Here is a 19,744-nt window from a genome sequence, read left to right as displayed (position 1 = left end):
TCTTTTTAAAAAAATACATGTGCCATAATGTCGAGCCCATGTTTACATTATAGGTTCACTTTTGAAGGAATTTTATCCATTTCTCACTATTTGTTTTTGGGACATTTTTTCTTTTGGTTTGTTATGGTAGGAAATTAGCAGTGTATCCGAATGGAGATGTGAAAAGAAACGGGGCTGGATCATATATCCCTCTATTTGGTAAAGGCTGATGATGACATTAATCCAACTTCAGAGGTCAATGTTGTGTTCACGTTTCTCGTTTATGATAATATTAGAGACAAATATTTGGCAGTCCAAGGTAAACCAAATTACTAAAAAAACATGGTTTTCATTTAATATTGTTTTGTTTGATCATAATTAAAATAATATTGTTGCAGATGGGAAAGTAAGGCGTTTTCATGCAATCAAGAAAGAGCGGGGGTTTCTCTTTTGGCATCATATAACTGGACTGGTAATGGCTCATTATGTCAACTTCTTCCCTGATTCTATGCTACAAGTAGAAAAGATATGACAGTCTATGAAGCTTGGGATATGGACTTTGGTTGTTGGAATTTCACTCCGAGAAGACCGTTATTCGAGAGGGAACAAGCACAATGGTCTCTCTGATCCTCTACTTTTCCGGTTCCGGCGAATTTTCATGGGAAAGATTCTCCTAAATGGACTCTTTCCACTGATGGTCTTTTTTCAGTGAAGTCAATTAAAGGCTGCCTTCGGCTCAGGATTATCTCTCATCCCCACCACCAGAACTTCTTCTCCACCTTATGGAATTTACTCATCCCGAAGAAGTGTAAATTTTTTCTTTGGTGTATTCTTCATCGAGCTCTAAACACAAAGAACAAGCTTTAGAATCGTCTTCCACATATATACATCAGTCCCAGTTGGTGTCCGCTATGCAAATCGGCATCTGAAACTTTGGACCATATTTTCCTTCATTGCCCTTTTACTTCAAGTTTATGGCATCATCTCTTCTACATTTTTCAGGTCCAAAGTGCGATTCCTTGCCAAGTCGATTTATTCATCACAGAAAATCTTAGCATTCCTCTCTCTAACCAGAAGTCTGTATTATGGAGCAATGCTATAAGTGCTATTCTTTGGCATACTTGGTTAGAAAGAAATTACCGAACATTTACAGGTTTTTCGAAGACTACAACCAATATTTGGGAGGACATCACAGTCACTGCTTCTCTTTGGTCTACAAATTCTAATCTTTTTTGTACTTACGATACATCTATTATATCTCTTAATTAGAGTGCTTTTATATAGGCCTCTTTTTTGTGTATGTTTTAAATACATGAATGAAGTCTCTTTTTTAAAAAAAAAAAAAGAAGAGTGCGGGTTTGAAAAGTTGATATCTGATCTTGAGACTTTCGATGATTCTTCAAATGGATTTTTAGTTGGTGATTGCTGTGCATAATTTGGAGTGGATGTTGTTGTTATGAAATGTGATGGGAAGGGGGAGGTCGTTTCCTTCATCAAGGAACCAATAAGCCACAAATATACTTGGAAAATCAAAAACTTTTCACAACTAGATAAGAATTTTTATGAATCGGATCCTTTTACAGTGGAGGGCTACCGTTGGTACGAAAAATTTAGATTATATATGCAATTAAATTATTTTTTTTTTTGGAAACATATATATTTGCATTTACATGCATATATAATCTTTTGTTTCAGTTTTATTTTCTTATATTATTCAATTCTTATTCCTAACACATTTACATACATATATATATAATAATTTGTATTTCAGGAAGATATGGCTATATCCTAAAGGATGCTCCCTGGCAAGTGCTGGGTTTTTGTCCTTGTACCTGATATTTGATAGTTTCAAAGAGCATCCTCAAGGTTCTCGAGTGTATGCTGAATTTGAGATAGCTGTGCTCAGTAAATATGATTCTGGAGTTGGACACAAAAAAGAATGTAATTAACATTACCACAATTTCATCAGGGAAGCTTTATCTTCTTCCCTAAAAGATCGAATAGATATTTTTTGGAGTAACGTTGCTGTCTCAGTTCTTTGGAACATTTAGATGGAGCGCCAACAATTTCATCTAATTCTCAGATTCATCGAGATCCTGTGCACAGGTCATCAAAATCATCTCTCTTAATTACATATAGTTACCCTTTCTCTCAACTGGAATGCATTTGTTTGAGTCTTTTTTTGTATGTTCCTTACATACCCGTCTTAATGAAATGGTATCTCCACAATTTTTTTCCTTCCTTGGACACAGAGAATTTTGTCGGATTCAAGAAATATAACATATATATATATAGAACTCCAATTTGGATAATAATGTGATTTAATTTCTGAAAAGTAATAATAAACTTGAAAATAAATTAGATCTTCCTGTTAATCTAATTATTCAAAACTAAATGAAGCTTTCACATTAAAAAATAACACTATATTTGGTTTGACTAACTTTCATTTTTCTTCATAAAAAAAAAAAATCGACTATCAATAAGGGCTTTATAGAAATTTTGATTTTAAAATTAAAGCATATGCCAAAGGTAAATTTGAAAGAAGGATTTTGAAATCGAATTTCAAGTTAGATTTGATATTAAAACCAGATTTCCTAAGCTCTGTAGATTCTTTTAGCTCAGTATAAAAAGTCATATCACAAAATTGGTGAATAAATTTAAGTTATCAAACCAGAAGAAAAAAATCAAGTTTCAAAATAAAGAACTTGTTTGGTTGGTGATATTCAATTAGACTTATATTAGTTTGTAGCAGATTTAGAAATTCAATCTTAATTTTAAAACTTGTTTGTTTGTAAATTAGTTGAATTACAAGAAATCTACTAAACACGTTCACTAATCGAAGTTTCAGATCATTCAGATAAGAGAAAAATGATGGATAAAGTTTTAAGTTAAAAGAAAAAATAACTCAAAACAAAAAGTTAAAGAAAAATAAAATAAAATAAAACATTTAAATTCAACACCGTTTATCATTAGAATAAGGAAAAAACGAACTGAGATATTCAACTATCATAATTGTTAATTAACGAGAAAGAAAATGATAACCAAGAGGAAGAAAAGAGGAGGTTGAGAGAGAGAAAGTGGAGAGATAAAATAGGAAGAGAGCCTAGTTTTAAACAAATATTTTAGTTATTTTATCTTATTTTTTTCATACTTATTTTTCTCCTTAATAAAACTAATAAAGAGAAAATTAGATAAAAAAAATTGATAGCCTGAATTGGGTTGGTTTTTTAGAACGAATCCTTGAGAAGGTGTTTGGTCACTGAGTCGAGGCCCCAGCCGGGGCCCGCTATGCCAAAAGCGAGAAAAATCTCATCTCTCTCTTCCCTTTTTTTGCCCTACGTTGCCAAAGGACATGGACGAGCAGAAGCAATTCCCAATATGAAATCTTTGCTTTCATGATAGGACTCTCGTCGAATTGGAGTTTCTGTGGAGAATATTGCTAAGGCTTCCATTGGGTAAGTAATAATAAATCTGGACTAACTAGTATCTTCAAATTACCATCCTTGAACTGAACCAAGTTTTTGTGCCGTAAACAACCCACCATTGTTTCAAATACCGTGCTTAAAGAAAAACCGAACCGAACCTTTATAATATATTTATTCTTTTAGTTTAGGGTTTTCTTTTTCCCTCAACCCACGCTGCCATGCTCCCGATTCTCCCTTTTTTCCCGTCCTCACGGCGCAGTCAAATTCCCTTTGATCCTCTCTCCACATTCGTTTTACTGTTTCTGTAGTATTTCCCAGTTTCAGGTAAGTTCTTATCTTTTCTTTTCATCTCTCCCACAATAGAATAATACTTCTTGGCAGAGTTATTCTTCTTTCCCACTGTGAATCAGTCTCCTAGGTTTAGTTTTTGTCTATAAACATTGTGGAAAATCCCAAGATTTTAGTAACCCGAGGATCCAACCGGACCCGAAAACATAAGGGTTGGATTGGGTTGCATACTTCATTGGTAGTAAAATTGACTTACCCGGATTGGTCCAAATGTCGCTCAATCCAACCTATGTACACCTCTGATTCCAATTTTTACACTAAGTTTTATTTTGAAAAATGGTTTAAAAATGTATTATGTGCATTCAAACTGTTGCTACGAAATTAATAAAGTTTTAGACAATGAATTTAGGGATGGTCATCCGTTGAAATTTGTGAGTTTTGACAAAGTTATTATATTCCATGGTTTATTTAGTGAAACTTAATCTTTATAGGACTTCATTTCATTAAAATTAGTGGGTTGTTATTACATTTAATTGTTTATTTAGTGCATTATTGATCCAACTTAATCTTGTACAAAATTTGCAAGATTAGTGAACTTTTTTATATTTATATATTGCTTTTTCTTGAAGTACTGAATGGACTAATTAGCATAAATTAAATAGAGATAAAAATTATGAGGTGCAAATTTGATGAAATTGAAAGTTAAAACAGTAATTGATTCAGAAGTTTTTTTTTCCCTTTAATTTAGTTTAATTATCATTTTATTAGTGTGCCTTCTGGCTTTCAATATAATATATCCAATATGGATTGAATATATAATAATTATTGTACTATTATTATATTTTTTGCATTCCCCCCTCCCCAAAATCTGGGCATAAAGGTGGGATTTTTCTTCCCTGCTCTGTTGTATATTCTACCAACTACGACCCAGGAAGAAGAAAAACACCATGAGGGAAAGGAGGAAACATACAGATTTGGGAGACACAAAGAATAACATCATTTCTCCCTCTCCTATTTCCAAGGAAGATAGTGCTTGCGGTATATCAAACTCTCGCTCTCTCTCTGAAGTTCCAATTTAAGCATTAAAACTTAAATTGTTCTTCTAATACTTTGTTAACTAATAAGTTTCTCAAGTTTGGATGCTTATTTTTCATCTTTTGCAGTTCTGAGGTTCACTAGAGATAAAAAAAACCTCTCCATTACACCTTACAAATCCAATCTTTTTCATTGATGAAGACCGCACTTGCTATATCCGGTCGTGACAGATACGAATCTTGGCTTGTTGGGAAAATTTACTCACCAATAATATTTTCTTCTTCCACAGTTCGTCAGTGAAAACTAAGTCACACATAATACTAAGAAAAATAGGGAAAGCATAGAAACGACACAAGCAATTTATTCTGGTTCACCCCAACTATGGGCTACGTCCAGTCTTCCACGACAACATGTTCTACTATAATATTGAGATAAATACAATAAGCCTCACAAACGCTCTACAAAACTCTCTCTAGATGCCACAACAATGGTCACTTAGCTTCTAAGCACTACAACTTAGGAATATGGAATGAAAAACCTCACTAATCTCAAGAAAACAGGATGCCGACAGCGCATTACAAAATCCTTGTTCTCCTTTCTCTTCTCTGCCAAAAGCACCACTGTCGCCCCCTTCAATGTTGTGCAACAGCACAACTAGCCGCAACTCTGATTTTTTTTTTTTTTTGTCTCAACACCTCACGGCTAAAGCCTTCTAAAAAACAAACTTGGTGAAGAAGACAAAAAATTATGTTTGGGCCTTTTTGTTTTACTTGGCCCAAAAACTGCAACATTCCCATTTATTTTAATTTGGCTCCATTCAATTTCCCAACAATCTCCCACTTGGAGACAAAATAATAATCTCGTCTCCCACTGCAACAATAGTGTTCCCCATGACTCAGTTCTAACTGCACCAACAGCTTTCAACTGAACGACGTCTTCTCGGCACCAACCAAGGCTCAACTCCCACTGCACCGACATTTTCTAACTTCTTCTTGGCACCAACCAAGGCTCCATCTATGATTGCTCTGAGACTGAGCAATCCTACGTGGTCTTGTCTTCCAGACGTTAGAGACACAGCCACGTGCTCCCACTCGAACTAAGTGGTCCCCGACGCTTCCTTCTTCACTCACACCCAACGACTCTTGAAGGAAATTAGCTTTTTCACTGATGACTTGGCACTCCCACCCAAGTTTGTTGCCACTCTAGCGACTTCACCATCGACCTCAGCACCAACTGTAGTCTTTCTCAATACACCATTTCGCCTAAGCGACTTAATCAGCTCACTAATTCGTATGACAACTGAGGCTCGAAACTAACAGTTTGTTGAACGCCTCACTGAGCTGTTCCCCTTTCCATTTCCTCTACTTCCCAGCTGTTGTACTTGAACTGATGGCAAATTCTTCTGATCATTTCCGACTGTCAATGCTGCTAGTTCTTTCAAGTCTCCCTCCGAACTATCTGCAGCCCTGTGCATAACTCATTTCTCTAATCCTCTGGCAACGCCAAACCTCGACATGTACACTGAAACTTTTCTGTGGCCAACAACCACTCCCTCGGATCCCCTCATGAGTTTCCATCTGTTCTCTACAAACTCAGTTCTGTAGCCTTCGTCATCTAGCTTCCCCGTTGATATCAAATTCATCCTGAAACTGGGTACATATCTGACACCATGCAAAACTTACTCGGTCCCACTGGCACTCTTCAGACGAACATCCACAAGTCCTCTAATCTTGGAGAGTCTCCCATTTCCCATCCTCATCGCACCATGATTTCCTACAGTAAAGGACGTGAACCAACTCCTGTCTGAAGATACATGTACCGAAGCTGCACTGTCCACTACCCACTCTGATGACCAGTCTACAGGTATTGTGTGATGGGATGTGAATCCCGGAGCGGAAGCGGATATTCGTTCATGATTTTTTGAGAAAACAAAACAAAAGTGCAAAGAAGAAAATACAATGGAAACTTACATTTGAAGAACTTTTCTTCAACGATTTCCACCCGAACACCACCACCGAATCTTCCTTGCTATCCTCTTGGGTCTCGAGATCGTGCTTGTGGGAGCACCGTTTGGAATCTTAGGGAGAATTTTAGAGAACTTGCTTGATAGAAATTTTGGGTCTTTTCCTTGTTTGTTCTCCCTGTTCTGTATTTTGCAGAACTGCAAAAGGGAAGGGATAACAAAGACAGTTCTCCACGTCACTTAACTGCCCACTCCCCTGCAATTTTGCAGGGGAGTTTAATATTAATAATTACTATATATATATATAATTAATTAATTAATTAATTAATATTAATTAATTATTAATCTAATTAATAATTAATTAACATATATATATATATATATCAAATAATTAACACTTAATTATTTATCACAAAAATAGAATCATAATCTATAACATTTCTCTCGTATAACCTATAGTTCTAATGTACATCTTATGCACATTATTTTTAACCTATAGCTTTAATATGAATCTTATTCATATTAATTTTATTTGAATCTCATTCAAATAATTTCTCTCATAATATATAGTTTTAATTTAGAATTAACTATATATTATAATGTATCAATATACATATAATCCCTTAAGTAATTTGAACAGTTCAAATTCTTCCAAAACTTTGATCCTCGTTTTACCCGTTATAAGCTAGCAAAGAGACCTAATGGACCTACAGATCAGAAGCTCCAACGATACAAGATTAATCGGCCAAACTCATTGACCGAGTTAATCAACATTCGTTAACTACGGATCACTCCACTAAGAACCCGCAGTTGCACTCTTCTCACTGCAGAATGTTATCGTGTCCATGGATATACGACCATTAATGACAAGTCAATCCTTCACGAGTGCTCGTAACTCAAGTTGGATCAAATTACCGTTTTACCCCTCTGTTACATCTTACTCCTTAAATACCACTGCTCCTCTAATGAACAACTCGTTTATGGTCCGGCCAATAACCAAAAGTCCCTCTTAGGCCAATGAGAGGGTGTGGCCCCTTGTTCAAGTCCCAGAGTCAGCATTTAAGAGAACACTCATCTACTCCTCTAAAGTCGGGGACGAGTGAATTACACCTTGTGAAGTTATGTTCCCAACTCCCCACTCGGTCTCGTCCCCAAAATGGTAGGAATGTTGAGTCGGCGACTCGGGCCACTCTCACCCATACAGATCAAAGGACGAGCCCTCACAAGCAGGAGTCCATAACTCACTCAGGATTGAGAATGAGTTGTCTGGTCATCCTAAGAAATAGAAATCTATTAGTTAACGGTGTTACATCTAAAGATTGGCTATTTCGCGGTCCGGTCTTATACAAACTCATTGTATAGGATACCCTCACTCGCATGTCTCCACACGAACGACTTGGATCGAGTCGCTTGTAACCTTTACAGAGTGGGCCGTATCCATAGTGTTGCCAGGATAAGGTATCCAGCCTTATCCATATACTATAGACCCTTTAGGTTATTCACGGGACATTATCCATTAATATATCAAGAGTATATCAAATATATACCTCGTATATCAAATATATACCCAGTATATATATACTGTCCCGATTCCATGATAATAACCTCAGATGTTTAGTTTATTGGATTTTGGACAATGCAATGCTATGAATTCAACAACAAATTTATTGAATAAAACTTTATTGAATATACATTTGTTTTTACATAAATACAAACTACGAGTTTAGGGCAACACACCCAACAAACTCCCACTTGAACTAAACTCGAGTGGGGTGTACTATATCATAAAGCAAAGGGAAAATACAATAAACTAGGGCATACACTATACCCATTACATTTCTCCCACTTGCCCTAGACTAACTGTACAATGCTCGTAAACCTAGACTTTCTAGATGGCCCTCAAACACTTTAGCCGTGAGTGCCTTGGTAAAAGTATCAGCAATATTGTGCTCCGAAGCGATCTTTGTGACGACATCTCCTCGTTGCACTATCTCCTGTATAAGGTGGTACTTCCTTTCAATGTGTTTGCCTCTCTTGTGGCTTCGAGGTTCTTTAGAATTTGCCACAGCATCACTGTTATCACAATAAAATGTGATGGGCAAGTTCATGTTTGGAACGACTTCCAAATCTGTCAAGAACTTTCTAAGCCAAATCGCCTCTTTTGCTGCTTCACAAGCTGGAACGTACTCAGCCTCCATGGTGGAGTCAGCGATGCATCCTTGTTTGATGCTTCGCCAAACTACCGCTCCTCCGTTAAGAGTGAATACTGACCCCGACGGGGATTTCCTTGAATCCTTGTCTGTTTGGAAGTCAGAGTCAGTGTATCCTGTAAAGATCAAATCCTTAGAGCCATACACGAGCTTGTAGTCCCTCGTTCTCCTTAGATACTTGAGGATTCTCGTAACAGCAGTCCAGTGATCATATCCTGGGTTGGATTGGTACCTACTGACTATCCCTACTGCATAGCAAATGTCAGGCCTAGTGCACAACATAGCGTACATCAGGCTACCCACTGCTGAAGCATAGGGTATACGTCTCATATCCTCAACTTCTTGAGGTGTCTCAGGACATTGTTCCTTAGACAGATGAATTTCATGCCTGAAGGATAATAAGCCTTTCTTGGAATTCTACATCGAATATCGAACAAGCATCTTGTCGATATAAGTTGCTTGAGACAGGACTAACGTTTTGTTCTTGCGATCCCTTAAAAGAAATATATATATAATTTTATTTTGTTTTATTTTATTATTATTATTTTATTTTTTTTTTCTTAGATTGCTGGGGAGAGAGATAGAGGGGAAGTGGAGATATGGAGGTTGAGGAAAAGGAGAAACTGGTGGGAGAGGGATAGAAGGTGGCTAGCTAAGACAGAAATAGAGAGTGGGGATAAGGAGAGAGACACATTAGGCTGAAGGTGGTTGGGGAGATTAATTTTAAAAAAATATTTTAGTTGGTAGATTTTTATAGCTGGTAAAAAATAAAAATAAAAGTTAATTAGTAGTTTTTTTTACTAACTTTTGTCATTAATAAAAACTATTAAAGAGAACATTTAGATAAAAAAAAAAAAGAACAAAATGAATGAAATGAAAGAAAAAGAATATTACGGAGGTCGTATCTACATTTTGGCTTGAACTTGAACTTGAGAATGTTTATATTAAATTTGAATAAATGTTGCAATTTGTACCGTGAGTTTTAGTTTGAAGAAAAAAATATATTTTCATGCATTCAATAAATTTAGAATTGGCCCTTCGTTGGGTTTGTGAGTTTTGACGTGGTTATTTAATGGTCTATTTGGTTCATCGAACAAATTTAATCTAGTGGAGGACTTGATTTCATCGAAACTAGTGAATTTTTAGAGATTTGTGTATTGCTTTTTGTTAAAATTTAATAGAAATAAATATTGTAATGTTTATCTAATTCCGAGGTGCAATTTGATGAAATTATAATTTATCGGACAAATTGATACACTTTGCCAAATTTGGGCAGTAAAAATTGATTTTTTTTCCTTTAATAATTTAAAATTTTTGGGTTGTCCCTATATTTTTTACTTTGATTTCATTTTGACCCCCTTTTTTTTAAGTTCAATTTGGTCCTGTGTTATTTTGGAAGGAGAAGTTGTTCTAAAATACAAAGGGAAAATGAAAAAGGCAGATATTTTCTTGAAGAACCTGAAGATTTAAATATACTTGAAGATCATAAAGTTAAAGGAGGAATTTTTCGAATCTTAGATATTTTTCATAAAATGTATGAAATAATAATTATGAATCTTGACATTATTTTAAAAAGATTATCCTCATGGCTGAAGGTTTCTTAAAAACATCAAAACATTTTAGGAACTTAAACCAAAGAACAACAGATTAATCTTTTCCCCTAAAGAAACCCGGAAATACAAATAGCTAGGACTGCTCTACTCAAAAGAAAAATAAAAATAAAAAAGAATACCTAAAACAATAAAATAAAATAAAGAATACGAATAGACAAGGAAAAAAAAAAGGAATACGAACCGACAAACAATATTCAGTCTTAAGACTGAATTTTTGGGTGTGTGTTTTGTGGCGGCTATGAGAAAGAGAATGAAGAGGAAGAATATCATCTCCCCCTGATTCTGCTTCGGGTATTTCTAACAGTTTTTCTATCTATCTATCGCTGAAGTTCGTAATTCATAGAAACTAATGGATTATTTATCTATAATTCTATTTGGTATTTTGTATGGTTACTTAGAACCCATTTGGTAACACATTTCCAATTTTATTAAAAAATCTAAGTTACCAATTTTATTAAGAAATCTAAGTATTTTATTATGTTTCTTATTTCTCATTTTTTAGAAACATGGTTAAAATTGTATAGAAATTCTGGAAATAACAAAAACAAGTTTTTTGTTTCTTGTTCCGTTTCTAATTTATTCCAACATAAATAAAAATTTTATTTTGTCATCCTTTTGAATCTATGAGTATTGGGGTTATGTAATTTTAAAACAAGAAATGAAACCTAAACTAAATGGGATCTTGTTGTGCAGTTGTAATTAGGTCCACCAGAGATGAAAAACCTCTCCATTACACCTTACAAATCCAATCCTTTTCATTGCTCAAAGCAGCACTTGCTAGCTCCAATCGTGACAGATATGAATCCCAGATTTTTAATGCCGGCGGTTATAAATGGTAGGAATTAGAATTAAACTTTTAGCTTCACTTTTCAAGGAATTTTACTAATAACTAATAAGTTTTGGTTTGGTTTGTTATGGTAGGAAATTAGCAGTGTATCCGAATGGAGATGTGAAAAGAAATGGGGCTGATCATATATCCCTCTATTTGGTAAAGGCTGATGATGACATTAATCCGTGTTCACGTTTCTTGTTTATGATAATATTAGAGACAAATATTTGGCAGTCCAAGGTAAACCAAATTATTCAAAAACATGGTTTAAATTTAATTTTGTTTTGTTTGATCATAATTAAATAATATTGTTGCAGATGGGAAAGTAAGACGTTTTCATGCAATGAAGGCAGAGTGGGGATTTGAAAAGTTGATATCTCTTGACACTTTCAATGATTCTTCAAATGGGTTTGTAGTTGGTGATTGTTGTGGGTTTGGAGTGGATGTCGTTGTTATGAAATGTGATGGGAAGGGGGAGGTCGTTTCCTTCATCAAGGAACCAAAAAGTCACAAATATACTTGGAAAACCAAAAACTTTTCACAACTAGATAAGAAATTTTATGAATCGGATCCTTTTACCGTGGAGGGCTACCGTTGGTACAAAAAATTTTAATGTTAATATGCTATAATGACTTTTTGGAAACATGTATTGGTAGTTACATTTTTATCTATGTTTCAGGAAGTTATGGTTGTATCCTAAAGGAAGCTCCAAAGCAAAGACTGGCTTTTTGTCCTTGTACCTATCGTATAATAGTTACGAAGAGATTCCCCAAGGTTCACAAGTGTACGTTGAATATGAAGATAGCCGTATTGAGTCAACTTGGAGCTGAACCAGAGAAAAGAACATGTAATTTACTACTTTTTAACGTAATTGTCACTCTAAAGCTTTATACTTGAATCAAATTTCTTTTAAGTCAACGAAGTTGGGATGATTCACTTTTTTATTGTACTTTTTAAGACCTTTAAAATCACTTTTAGGTAGGTAATCAAATAATATGAATTTTTGTTTTTTCTTTAGTTCTAAAAGTTATACCAAAAGTTGGCTTTTATTCTGTGTGCAGATAACTGTTGGTTTGGGTTTGGTGGTGTAGAATCCGGCCGCGGTTGGGGTCACCCAAATTTCTTGTCATTGAGAGATCTCAACGAACCAACGGAAGGCTTTATTGTTGATGACACTATAATTGTTGAAGTGAAAATTAATGTTGTCTCCACCTTGAAGAAAATTGTAGAGGGGAAATACTTCTCTTTGAGATCATAATGCTCTCTTAGATGCAACATATTCTAAGACAGTAAAAGTATTTGATTTATGATGCAACATTTTGGATCATAATGTTCGATCCACATTCAGATCTTCAATCTAACACTCTCCCAACTGAGTTATCTCTGCATGGTTATTGTAGAATCTAATTTTATCAAGTTTTATTGTAGATTTGAACAAATGTTGAATGTTTATTTACTTAAAGTTAAGTTCTTACATACTAATTCAAATTAATAATAATATTTAAAAGTACGGTAACCAAAAGGAGGTTTTATTAGAATTTTGATTAATAATAATAATAATAAAATTTGAATAAATTATATTTTTCTTTAAAGAGAAAAAAAACAAAAATTTTGAATTTTGTTTTTTTTGAAAACAAGAAATTTTTTTACTTAGATAATGGCTTTACCAGAATTCAATTTTAAAAGTATGCCAAAGATCATAAGTTTTTTTTTTCTCTCTCTGTATACAATAAGTGAAGTTGGACGACTATGATCTAATAGTTAGAGATAGTGCGCCAATGTTGAGCTAAGTTCATGTTGGTCAAAGATGATAAAGAATTTTGCAATTGAATAAAGTTTGAATTTTTTTATTGAATTTTGCAAAAAAAAAAAAAATCAAACTTAAAATTCAATGGCAAAATTCTTTACCGGTGTAATTTCAAGTTTAAATTACGCGGGTGTAATTTGATTTGTTGGTATTTAGGTTTTTTTCTAACTCTCAATTTTCATTTGATTTTCCTCCATCGTTTATTTTTTCTTTTATTTCAAATCTCATTTCAGTCTACGAACTTTTAAGATTACTATTATGGTCTCTAAACATTCAAAATACCCCTTTTATAGCTTCCATAAAAATTCAAAGTTCTATTTTAGCCCTTTAAACTTAACAAAATTTCTTATAATTATTTTGCCTTTAACAAATGGTCAAGGGGTAAAGTTAAAAAATAATGTAATTACAAGAAAACATTATAAGTGGGGTAGCTTTAAAAATAAATAGGTTAAAATACTATTTTGGTTAGCCAGTGTAGTTTTAGTTTTGGTTCATTTTTTATTTTAAAAAAAAAATGTTCATTTTAGCCCTTGTAATTTTTTTTTATAAAAAGCTATCATTTCATTAAAAGTACGGGAGGAACAAAAAGGAAAATGCTACCACGAAAGCGTTCCAGAAAAGAAAATGGTAGCTCAATCAAAGGGAAGCATTCCAATGTTGAGAAATGGGAGCTATATTGTAATTACAAAATGTTGGTTTTGGCTTTTATACTTTTAACGAAAAAACTTGGCTCCTTTAAGTTGAGGTTCTCCTTAACACCATTAAATATTTGACTACTCATCATTTTTTATTTCTTTTTCATTTTTGCCCATATTTACAAAAGTCTTAACACAAATTCTACATATTAATGGAAATAAAGTTATAGTTACATTTCTATAAATAAATTGGGTGTAGGTGTCATATTGAAATTGTGAAAGAAAAATAAGATTAAAAATAAAATTAAGGGATCAAAATGGTTACTTTTTAAAAATATAGGAACCAAAACGAAAATTTTGAAAGTGAATAAAAGTTGAAAATAAGAAACCAGATTTTTATCAAATAAATATTTTAAAAATACAATTTAAATAGAAAATTTCAAGGTTAAAGTACCTTTTAAGGTAGTTTTTGTTAGGTCAAAAATTTGGTGGAATACCCTATATCAATGTTGTTAAGCTCGTACCATACAAGTGAGTTTATTGTTCCTTTCGTATGTTGAATCGTACTAAACGGATCGGTCCGGTTCAAGAACAAAAAAGAAAATTAGGATTTTTGGTAAATCTAAATCGTATCCTACTTTTTTTTCCCCTTCTCATTCTATTTAGTTATAAGACTATCCTAGATTCTGCTTCTGCTTCTGGTTTTTCATCTGCAACTTTAATTTCAGTTGTAATTAACTAATTCTTCTTCTAAACCTATCTTGAATGCTTATAATTAATTTTCAATGTTTTTAATTTCAGTTGTAAGGTCCGGCAGAGCCGAGAAACAAGTCCATTATGCCTTCAAAATCCAATCTTTTTCCTTGCTCAACACGCACTCGCTGCTTCCAATCGTCACCAATTAGAATCTCAAATCTTCAATGTCGGCGGCTATAAATAGTGACTTAATTATATATAATTCAACTCCAATTCCAGTAGGATCTTAATTCATATTGGTTTCTCAAACGTTTGTTTAATTTAATTTGTTATTGTAGGAAATTGGCTGTGTATCCAAATGGAGATGAGAAAAGAAATGTGTCTGATTATATTTCCCTCTATTTGGTAACCGCCGAGGATGACATCTTATCAATTACTTCAGAGATCAATGTTGTGTTTAGATTTCTTGTTTATGATAGTATCAGAGACAAATATTCAGTAGTCCAGGGTAACCAAATCACTCAAAAACATGTTATACTTAATCTTGCTTGGAAGGTTTTATGTTTGATTGTATATGTATATTAATATTGTAGATGGAAAAACGAGACGTTTCAATGTAATGAAGACAGAGTGGGGATTTGAAAAGTTGATGTCACTTGAAACTTTCAACGATACTTCAAATGGATTCCTGGTTGGTGATTGTTGCGTATTTGGAGTGGACATTTTTGTAATGAATTGTGATGGGAAAGGGGAGGTCTTTTCCTTGATCAAACAACCAAAAGACAACAAATTTATGTGGAAAATCAAGGATTTCTCACAACTAGATACGGCTTTTTATGAATCCGATGCTTTTACAGTGAAGGGCTATCGTTGGTATGAAAATCTTTTGATTATATATGTTCTTAATATAGTTATTTTTTGGAAACATATATGTATTTGCATTTACATATATGAATGTTTCAGGAAGATAAAGGTATATCCCACGAAGAACAACATGTAATTAACAAAACTTCTTCTTACCGTAATTTGAATCAACTTGGAGTTGGAGTTGAAAAGTTCTTTGTGTTTATAATTTTTTAGAAAGCACTTTTAATCATTTAAAACCATTTACATACTGAAAAAAAATGATTGAGAGAAGAGGTGTTTCTTTTTTAAAAAATCATTTTTTCGACCATCATTCCATATCATTCATGCTTATTTTCCCAATATGGTGATAGAAAAGGGTCACTCAAAAACATTCTTTTTTTTTTTTGGAAAACGATCACTTCATTACCTAGGTGAGAAACATAGAGGGAAGATTAAATAAAAGCTCCCCAATTTAGAGAAATTACGTAAGGATCATAATTACAAAATAAAGAAGATTTTGATGACCAAAGAGATGCAGGTCGAATAATGTCTTCCCAGATATGTTAGTCAAAGATTTTTCTTTATCTGCGACAATTGTTCCTCTCGAGCCAAATATGCCAGATTGTCAAATTGATCGCATTACTCTACAGAACCGTTCTCTTGCTGGAAAGAGGCTTGTCAAGACACTCTGAAATAAAATGATCGATATGTCTTGGAATTGTAGTGCAAATATCATAAGTGGATAAGATATTATTCCAGAGTCTAGCTGATAGTGGGCAATGAAGAAGTAGATGGTCCAGTGTTTCCGAGTCTGACTTGCAAAGGGGACACCAACCTTATTATATACGTTTTGGAGGCGCTTATGGATTTTCTCTCGAGTGTTAATGCCACGGTACATAACACACCACAAAAAGAAGTTACAAACTTCTTGGGAATAAGAAACTTCCAAAGAGCCGAGAAGAAGGAAGGGGGAGTGAACTGCTAGTGTTCCAGAGACTGGCTTTGAAAGATTGCACCGAAAAAAGGCCGTTGTTGGAGAGGACCCATCTAGGAGAGTCTGAGCCTTGAAGGTTCGAGGGGCGAGGGAACTCAGTGGTTCTCTGTGACCATATAATCCACTCGGCTCTTTGAAGAAGAGGTCTTCTAGGCGAGAAAGACGGAATTCCATGATCCCCGTTCCATGCTTCAAAAACAGATAAATCTTTCCATTAGAAAGAGCATAAAATCAGGGAAAAAGCAGGTAAATAGGGCCTAGGGCCTTTTCCAGTACAATTGTGGTGCCAAAAAAGGGTATCTCTGTCGTTGCCAATCTGCCACTGAATATGGCTACTGAAAGAATCTTTCTGTTTTAGAATATAGAACATGGGGATTTTGAACTTCCATATCTACTATATAAAGGTATAATATCAAAAGCCTCAGTAGAGTATTTAACCGATATAAGAGAAAACCAGAGACTATCTTTATCAGTTAAATACCTCCATATCCATTTATTGAGAAGGGCCGAATTTGTAGCTGCAATGTTCCGGATATCGAGGTCTCCACTGTCTTTTGGCAAGGTGACAATATCCCAGCGGACTAAGTGGGAACTTTTGGAATTTTAACCCTCTCCCAATAGAAAATTACATAGGGAGGCTGCTTAAGGACAGCTTGAACGAGAGTTAGTCTGCCCCCTTAGAAATGTATGTGAATTTCCAACTTTCAAATCATGTGTATTCGCTCAGGGAGCCAGAAAGAGTCAGCGAGTAAGTGATGAAGCCTGTTCTATGCTTAAGGGGTCCCAGTTAAGGTTACTGACCATAGACCCCTACTCTGTTTTACTGTCTAATGGCCTCTTTTTCAATCGCATCATCTAAGACCAAACTGGTACCTTCGGATCAACAATCTCCGAAATGAAGCTTCTCCTCCTTCTAGCAGTGCAAACCTTGTGGAAGAAAGCTGAATTCTTGTCTCCCTCCATAAGCCAAAGCTTTTTACATTTCTGGCTCCAAATTCTAGCCTCCGTTAAGTTTAAAGAATTGAGATCGTTTTTTAAGCACAACCGGCGACAACAATCAGATGAGCTTATAGAACGTGCCTCTTCCGACTTATCGATTTCCAAGATTTGATAAATAATATGCTAGCCTTCTCCTTTTGTAGATTTGGACCGTGGTTTCTCCTCCATAGCTTGATGCTCTTGGCTAAAGCTTTAAGCTTTTTTATAACAGCATTGCTGGAAGGGGGTCTGAGAATTTTTATGCCAGTCCTGAGTATAAGTTCCTGCCATAAAAGCGACTCCGATGGACTTTGATACCATATCAATATTCATAGGTTTCATCTCAAAATCAATTGGCAATGAGAGGAGTAGCCCATGTCTATTATAAACCATTGTAAGGTTCATTCTTTGATCAATGTGGGATCCTTAACACTAATATTGGATGAGTCTCAAAATTATCGTTCAAATCACTCTTGAAATAATTAAATTTGTTTTAAATAATTTCTTTCAAGAATCATTTAAAGTTGTAGGTGTTTTTTAGCCTTTTTGGTTTGGGAATATTACGTCTTTGTCCCTGAGTTTTTCTAATAGGTCATAGTTTTTTTAAAAAATACATAGTGTCTAAGTTTTGAAAAATAAGTTTTTAATGGTCTTCAGTAATCTTGACGGAATAATTATATTGCTTTTAACAAATGGTCAAGGGGTAAAGTTTAAAAATAATTTAATTACAATAAAACAAAATTCTAAGTGGGGTATAGCTTTTAAAATAAATAGGTTAAAATATTATTTTGGTCAATGTACTGTTAGCTTTGGTTCATTTTAATCTTGTATTTTAAAAAATATGTTCATTTTGATCTATGTATTTTCAAATTTAGTCATTTTAGTTCCTGTATTTTTAAAAGGTTCGTTTTTATCCTTATATTTTGGAAAAGCGATCATTTTGGTCTATATTTAAAAAGTTTTAACACAAATTCTATATATTAATGATTTTATATTTAATTAGAATTAATAATGAAATTCAGAAGGGGTTGGAATCTCAAAAGTTTTCAATTTATCCTTCGACTTATCCATGATCTCCACATTAATATGTATATATGACGTTCTCTTCACTCATTTTTACAACAATTTATTAGCTATCTTTTGAGGTTTTTATTCTAAAATTTCAGGCATGGTTGTAATTTTGAAATTTAATTATTATTGAATTTTTTGAATTTATCAATTTAATATGATTTTATTCCTCAATCTTCTCTCCCGCTAACATTAAAAAATAATGCTATTATCTTTGTTTTTATAGTTTTTTTTTAAATGAAATGACATAACTTTAGTAAGATTAAACAAAAAAAAATAGCAAACAAAATTCTAATTTATTTTTTATATCAAGAAAAATTCTTTTTTTTTAATAAGAAAAATTCTTTTTAAGCTAAATCAAAATATTATCAATAAATAATTAATAATCTAAAGTATGTTTCACTCATTAATTATAAATTTATTATAAATCATTAAAATTATATATAATAAGTTAAAAATAGACTAAAAAAATTATAAAAAGTAGTCAAACATAATATTGTTTGTTATGTTAGTTATGTGTATTCTATTTATTAATTAAATATACAAATAAATATAGTATGAGCGTCTATTTTTCAACAGACTTGATAAGTTCACAATGCTAAAAATTAGACTATAAATTCAATAAGATTTTTATTAACTAAAAATATAATTATTTGAACATTAATTTTGGATAAATGAAGATTTAAATGTACCAATAAGTTGATAAATGTATGAAATTTAAAAAAGGTTGAAGGTGAAAATTTTGTCATTTCACTTTTAAAAAATATTTTATCTTTAATAATAATTAACTATAAAACTTTAATTGAGTTTGCAATTATTTCACCAACAAACTTTTGTTACATTCATTTTCTATCAATTAATAGTATTTATTATTAATTTTTTTAAAAAAATTAGTGGTATTTTTTCTAATCTTTTACTGTTGTTAGTAAAAAGTTAAATTAAAAAAAAAACAGTAGCAGTAGACTACTAGATATAATAAGTTTGAATGCTGCCATCATTATTATTTATTATTATTATTATTATTATTTTTTTTTTTTTTTTTTTGAGATAGAAACCGGAACCTTCATTGAAATAATGTTCATTGAAAAAACCAGAACCTTCATTATTTTAAAAAATTATTCCTTAATAATATTTACCCAAAATTAAGGGTGCAATTAATGCAACCGATCTACTTGTTCTTTTTCTTTTTCCCTATAAAAAAGTCGGAAATACAAATAGACTGCCTCTAGGCTCTAGTTACAAAGAAAAAGAAGAAGGAATACGAATCAAAGGGAACTCAAATAAAAAAAAGAAACATAAATAAATAAAGAATACGAATAGACAACAAAACCAAAAAAAAAAAAAAAAGGAAAAAAGAATACGAATAGACAAAGTTTAC

General features: G+C 33.1%; 2 protein-coding genes across 2 annotated transcripts; both read left to right on the top strand.

Moving 5' to 3' along the window:
* Positions 1-11,187: 11,187 nt before the first annotated feature.
* On the top strand, positions 11,188-12,600 carry LOC111015608 (uncharacterized). Its single transcript, XM_088122992.1, is given in 7 exon segments — positions 11,188-11,348; positions 11,435-11,520; positions 11,523-11,582; positions 11,660-11,939; positions 12,022-12,142; positions 12,144-12,189; positions 12,404-12,600. Coding segments are annotated over 7 exon segments (951 nt in total).
* Positions 12,601-14,290: 1,690 nt separating this feature from the next.
* LOC148212023 (MATH domain and coiled-coil domain-containing protein At3g58270-like) lies at positions 14,291-15,480 on the top strand. Its single transcript, XM_088122991.1, is given in 6 exon segments — positions 14,291-14,315; positions 14,586-14,654; positions 14,657-14,723; positions 14,819-14,988; positions 15,074-15,353; positions 15,444-15,480. Coding segments are annotated over 6 exon segments (648 nt in total).
* The last annotated feature ends 4,264 nt before the right edge of the window (positions 15,481-19,744 follow it).

Source organism: Momordica charantia, assembly GCF_013281855.1.
Source record: "Momordica charantia cultivar OHB3-1 chromosome 4 unlocalized genomic scaffold, Mcharantia_2.0 BLBB01000004.1, whole genome shotgun sequence".
NCBI lineage: Eukaryota > Viridiplantae > Streptophyta > Magnoliopsida > Cucurbitales > Cucurbitaceae > Momordica > Momordica charantia.
Note: the sequence above shows the minus strand (reverse complement) of the source record. Positions and strands in the feature narration are given on the sequence as shown.